This window comes from Puntigrus tetrazona, chromosome 21 (assembly GCF_018831695.1).
Source record: "Puntigrus tetrazona isolate hp1 chromosome 21, ASM1883169v1, whole genome shotgun sequence".
In the NCBI taxonomy this organism is placed as follows: Eukaryota; Metazoa; Chordata; class Actinopteri; order Cypriniformes; family Cyprinidae; genus Puntigrus; species Puntigrus tetrazona.
The window spans coordinates 1-6,590 of record NC_056719.1 but is presented as its reverse complement, the minus strand read 5'-3'; the positions used below and the strand labels follow the sequence as shown (position 1 = coordinate 6,590).

The 6,590-nt window shown below is 37.6% G+C and overlaps 1 protein-coding gene across 1 annotated transcript; it reads left to right on the top strand.

The window, feature by feature from the left end:
* Window positions 1–782: 782 nt before the first annotated feature.
* LOC122326523 (DDB1- and CUL4-associated factor 12-like) lies at window positions 783–6,587 on the top strand (the record flags this gene model as incomplete). Its single annotated transcript, XM_043221459.1, has 6 exons — window positions 783–1,177; window positions 4,068–4,358; window positions 5,251–5,529; window positions 5,713–5,773; window positions 6,236–6,429; window positions 6,531–6,587. Coding segments are annotated over exons 1-6 (939 nt in total), but the record flags the coding sequence as incomplete, so codon positions are not given.
* Between the last annotated feature and the right edge of the window lie 3 nt (window positions 6,588–6,590).

Below are 6,590 nucleotides of genomic sequence, written 5' to 3'. Positions count from 1 at the left end.
ATTAATTGTGATTATTTACACACACATATATATGTATATTAGTAGTGTCAAACGATTAAGCGCTTCCAAATTCAAATATTTGTTCTGTGTATATTTATTATGTATATATAGAAATACACATATAGTATATATTTTAAACATTTACATTCTTATCTTTTATATATAAATATATTTAATGCATAAAACAACATATTTGTCCTAAATACATACATGCATATTTGTATTTATATGTAGTAAATACATAACACATATATGCAGTATACACACAAAACTAAATATATACATAAATTATTAAACTTCAAAACTAATTTCAGGAATTTATGAATACATTTTGTTTTTTATGTCTTTGTAAGTTGTGTAAAGTTATACAAATCAAATTTATATAACGTAAATATTACAATAAAGCCTGAATAGCTACAACGTAATAAATTTAAAATGAGATTAGGCAACATAATTAACGCGAATGTGTGCGTCGTCATTTACGTAATGTTGATTTGTTTGTTTTTCAAATTAAACAGGTTAAGTTTTACGACCACGCGGCGTAATATGTATTTATATGATTACAATTATTAAAAAGTGAATCATTTATAATTGCAATTACATTGTAAATGCCGCAGCCTATTTTTGAATTGTAATGAACACAGCAGAACAAAAAAATCATAAAACGCTCGCAAACCACAGATCGCGAAAGGGGTCGTGCGCGCGCGCGCACGCAAGCCACACGCACGCGTACGTTTGACCTTGTTTTTGTTGATGTTTGACTGGTTTGCGGCTGNGAGAGAGAGAGAGAGAGAGAGAGAGAGAAAGAAGATAGGTGAAAAGTGAGCTCGGTGCAGGGGAGGGGCAGCAGTACCCTTGTAGCTCCTCCACACAGACGAAAACCAAACAAGCCTGCCCTAAAAAAAACACCCAAATCACAAGGATCGGTGATCGGCCACTGCGACGGAATCGGACGGTTATTCGATTCAGAACCGTCCGACTCGACTCGGCTGGATTCGATTAGTCGCGTCGCTCCACCAGCCCAGAGGCCGCCGAAACAAACCCCATCGCCATTATATGATCCACTTCCCAGCGTCGCTGCTGCCCTCCATGTGGGTGAGGGACCTGTGCGTGTCGGGCTATGGCGAGAAAAACAGTTAGCAGGAAAAGGAAAGCAGAGGAGCCCAAGGAACAACAGGTAAACAACAAATCCCACTTACAGCTAACAAAAACAGCTCGCAGCCATATGCTAACCTCGCGTTTTATATGAAACAAGATCCTTGAATCATTGGGAACAGAAACACAAGCTCGAAATGTGACAGTTTACAAACAGGAAAGGATTGCAGTCTAATGTTAGCACAGGTCTGCTGGCTAAAGGCTAATGGTGGGGTTGTTAACTTAGTTGTTGACATTGATCTGGCATTGGTGACCTGGTTTGTTTATTAATGCGTAATTATTTATCAGCTGTCTTGAACATCAAGATGATGTATTTTGTTTGAGTACGTCTTAATCCTGGACTAGATTACAGGATAATGATTCTCCAGCAAGAGCCAGACAGTATAAGCTGGTTAGTGGTTCAGTACGACTGCCACACTTCTGTTATTTTTGATTGTTTAAATGAGAAATATTATTACTACAGTGTCGGTTTTGCAGCTCATTAATTATTGATAGGAGACACAACATGTTAGTGCTGAACAACGTTCATATATGATCACTACAGTGTTCTTAACATGTATTCATTTATTTCGTTTTCTCTTAGTGATATTACATTGTCGTCTTAAAAACCACAATTCGTAACGTTCACAGGTTTTATATTAATTAAATGTATTTCAAACAAAATAGAGGTTCATTTTAGCTACTTAACACAGCTGTCTTTTTGTCAAAACCGTCAGATGGTTGTGAAAACATTTATAATATCAGGCGATATGACAGACGGCCTTCATCCTGAAGGTCCCCCTCCTAAATTTCACCTGCTATGTCAGGTGCAGGCAAATTTCTGTTATTGTGATGTTATTATTTAAACATTTATATATGTAGATATAGATATAGATAGATACAATTTTTTATTTATTTGTACTATTATGTAAGCTCTATTAATGCCACTAGGAAAACACATAATGAGTTTGCAAGTGTTATAAGCAAAATGTTTTATGTTATTTTGCCAGCACTCAATAAAATGCACATATTACAGGAAAATAGAAGTATTTTGTCCCAGTACTCAGGAATCAGTGAGAAATGTTCTATCACGGGCTTGTAAGTGAAGTTGATGTGGTAAGTAGGATACACAGGAAAGGATAGAGTTCTCATATGGGGGAAGGTGGTCTTCAGTGCAACACACTGCATGGAAGATCATTTGCTTTCCTTATTTGGCTTCGTTGAAGGTTTATTTTGGATATCACTGGTCAGCTCTGGACGTATCCCTGTGTGACAGCCAGATCTAAAAGAGCAAATCAATAAAAACAATGCACTGATATCATAGGCCTCAACAATTGATGCTTGTAATATAAATGAAGCCGACGATGGGAATGGTTTGCTTATGTCTAGACTTTAAATGTTCATCTCGCTCTGTTAATTTCAATTTCACTATTTCAATTAACATATGAAATAAGTATTAGTATTTTCTTTATAATAATTTCAGTATAGCCATAAATTGATTATTGCTTTCAGTACAGTCACAGCGTAATATGCAGAGGCCACCTTTTGCAGGTTGATGTATGTTTGAGCATCCCGACCAGCGGAACACGTCATTAGCCAATGGCGTGAGTTTGGAGGCGGGACTAAAGAGACGGCATCTCCAATGTGATTTAGTTAAATTCTTTTGTAGTTTATAATTAGTTTGAATGCTATTGGTGATCTCGAGCTTTTGTTCTCTGTGTGTGAAGGTGGTCATATATCGACTAAGATCCTGACCTACTTGGCCATTAGGATCTGGGTCATTCAGATATGGCTGATGTCTACTTGCCTGGAGGGGGATTTGAAACGCTTTACTGGAGTAGAGATACATCAGTGTTTATGACTAGGAGTGTGTTACTCTTCTCGCTCTCGACAGATGATGTAATTTCAGCTAATGTTGTTTATATGGGTGATGATGTTTTGATTATAAGCATGATGATCTCAGTGCTGTTTAGCGAGAATAAGCATTAAAATGAATGAGTCTCAGTCGCTCACGCGGATTGCTGGGCCCACAGGAGCTGGTATACTTCAAGCAGCTGGTTTTTCTCGACCGTGCCATGGCTATCTTTGATTTGTCGATGCTCGCTGGGAGCGCAGAATCGGTTTGTCTGCCAGCTGGCGTTAGTGTCAGATGGATGCCCTCACTTGTGTTCTTTGCCAGTTTTGCTATAATTTATTGTGTTTGATTGTATAGAAGGTTGCTAGCAGGGTGAGGCGATGAATTTGCAACGCCACCAGGTGTTGTTCTTCAAATGCAAGCTGTTTTTAAAAGTGCCTACACAGTGCTGGATTGCACGGAAGCCACCTAAACCAAATGTCTGTGAGATCGTGTCCATAATTTAAGGTTTCTGTTTGAAAATGTTATACCAGTTTGAGAAAGCGATGTGCAATTCACTAACAGAGAACACTGATGTGAGGTAAAATGAAAGTGAACAAATGCTTTCTCTTTTATGAAAAGGATTTATATAAAGTTCTTCTTTTAAATGCATGTTAATCTTCTTTTTTTTTTTTTTGAAATTTTCATGCTGTGCATTATAATGTTGTAATGGATTACTTTATTTGTAGAATTCAAACTTATTAATTTTATTTATTTAATTTTTTTAACTCAAAGCACATTGATGGGTTGTAAAAAGTTTCTCCTGAAAAAATATAAAAATTTGACAAATATCAGTTTTATATGTAATAGTTGTTTTTGTTTATTTATTATGTTATTTGTAAAACTAAAATTGTTAAATAGCTGCATTTTGCATTATTGTAGATTTTTCCATCAATATAGCCTTCAAAAAGCTGAGATGGATGGATAGATGGGTTGTTATTAGGCGTATACAGTAAATGATAAAGAACATTTATTGAAACACTTAGTTTTCTTCTAGATTTTTTTTAATATGGTTGACCCTTCTTTGTCTCTCTGTCAGTTTGACTGGTGTCAGTCTGCGATTAAGCGTGCCCGCGTGTCCAGCTCAGCGCGTCATGCCCAGCCCTGGTGGCAGAGTCGGCGGTCGGTGGTGTGCTCTGTGAGAGGAAGGGAGTTCCGCCCACAGCAGCAGCATGAATGGAGCTTCCAGCGGAGTCTGCGCGGATTTGCTGCCGGACGCATCCCAGGAATCCTCAGAGAGAGAGAGTTCTCCCTCGGCCGCCTCAACAAGGTCTTCGCTTCCCAGTGGCTCAACCAGAGGCAGGTGGTGTGTGGGACCAAATGCAACACGGTGGGTTGGTTTCTGATTTGTAGTTTTGCATGAAATTTTATTATGCAGTATTTATGATCTTTGTGCCATTTATTTGAAATATTTAAAAGATTACTGGCGATATTTATTAACTTCTTATCTTTTTTTATATATATTTAATATTTAACATGTTTAATTTTACTAAGAAGCTTTTATGATATTCTGCGTATGGATGAATAAATTTTTAAAGATTGAGTTAATGGCGCAAAACAAAATTACCAACAGAAACCGTAAAGGGAAATAAACCTCTAATTTACAGTTAACGTAAACAATTAAAAAATGTTAATCAGAAGATATTTGTCAAAGTAAAATAAAATGATTAAACCCATTTTTTATTTGGCGGTAAAACACTGTTACTTGAAATAAAATATGTTAAATGGAATAAAATGAAAAAAAAATTGACAATTTAAATTTAATTCCGCGATGTCAGTGCTGATTATGTACTTTGTGCTGTTTAGGGAAAAAGCTTAATAAATTAGTGTGTTTCATGTTTATTCATTGCAACTTAATGTACTAAAATAAATGGCAGCTGAAAATAAAATGTAATATTATAATAGAAATATTAATTAAAACCATAATTCAGTCACACTGAAATACTGTCCTGGTATAAAAAAAAAGGTTTAACGCACAGAACCCTTCAGGAAAATTCCATGTTAGAAAATATTGTTAGTCTAACTAAATATGCCTTTAAATGTATATCACCTCAAGATTAAAATTCTGCATAATGATGCTTTTCCATATAACGAAAAAGGTGACTGTCAAGCTCCAAATTAACATACAAGTATAAAAAAAGAAGTTGTTTGAACACACGCTGCATGTTTCAGTCCTCTTTCAGATGTCTTTACTAATCTTGTTCGCCTTTATGATTTCTTAGCTATTTGTGGTAGACGTCCTCTCGGGACAGATTACCAGGATACCCATGCTGAAAGACAGAGAGGGAAGGGCAGAGGTTTCCCAGGGTTTGAGTGGAGTGGGGGGCAATTTCCACTTCCACAATCCAGGACCAGTCGGCGGTCTAGATGTCCAGCAGGGATGTGGCATCCACGCCATTGAGCTGAACCCCTCTCGTACATTGTTGGCCACTGGAGGAGACAACCCCAACAGCCTGGCAGTGTACAGACTTCCCACTCTTGACCCTGTCTGTGTCGGGGATGTGAGTCCAATCATTGCTTCCCTTCTAGTTGTGCAAGTATTGTAAAGTGTTTAGTGGCTACGGCCTTTGGCTTCACGGGGCTCAAGTGCCCTTAGTGGCTAGCTTTGGGTAACGCAGTGCAAAGAATTCTGGTACGCACTGAAGTATTTCTCTAGACTCAAATTGGTTCTGTATTTCTGACAGGATGGACACAACGACTGGATATTCTCCATTGCGTGGATCAGTGACACCATGGCAGTCTCAGGTAAAAAAAAGCTTGCAGATCCAGTTTTGAGCAACGCTACACAGTATGTGCTAGTGTACATTTCAAGAAACCTGTCAAGAATCTCAAGTGTTAAATTTCACCCCAAGAGCAAAAAGAGAAAGGAAATGGAAAGTACATTTTGTGTGAAGAAAAGGGAAGCTTGTTTAGGACAATTAAAGATATTTGAGGTTATTTACAGTTTAACACGTGACTGCTCCCATTTTTCAGTAAAGTAATGTGGAAGTGCATTTTTTTTATACTATATATTTTTATACATGCATATATAGTGTAGAAAATGCTAAATTTATTCTGATTTAAATAAAGTGGTTTCCCTTGACGAAACGTTCAGGATTTATTTAGCAATTAATTATACGTTATATGCAATAAGACGTTGCTCATTGGTGTACAGAATGTACTATTGTTCAATTAAAGAAGAATTAATCTATTTTTGCACTGGAGCAGGATCCCGTGACGGTTCCATGGGTCTGTGGGAGATATCAGAGGAGGTGCTGACTCAGGCCGAGAAGCGTCAGAATGTGGAAGGTGTTCCTTGTTACTCCTACATTTCTCACCGCGCTCTCAAGGACATCCCGAAAGAGTACACCCACCCCTACAATTGCAAAGTGCGTGCACTGGCCTTCAACAACAGCCATAAGGTTAGCTGCTGTCCTTGACTCATGTGACTGAAAATGGATTGCTTCGTGTGTTATTCAAGCTCATTGTTACTCTGCTTTTATGTTTTTCATTCATCCGTCAGGAGTTGGGTGCCGTTTCTTTAGATGGATATTTCCATCTGTGGAAGGCAGAAGACAACCTG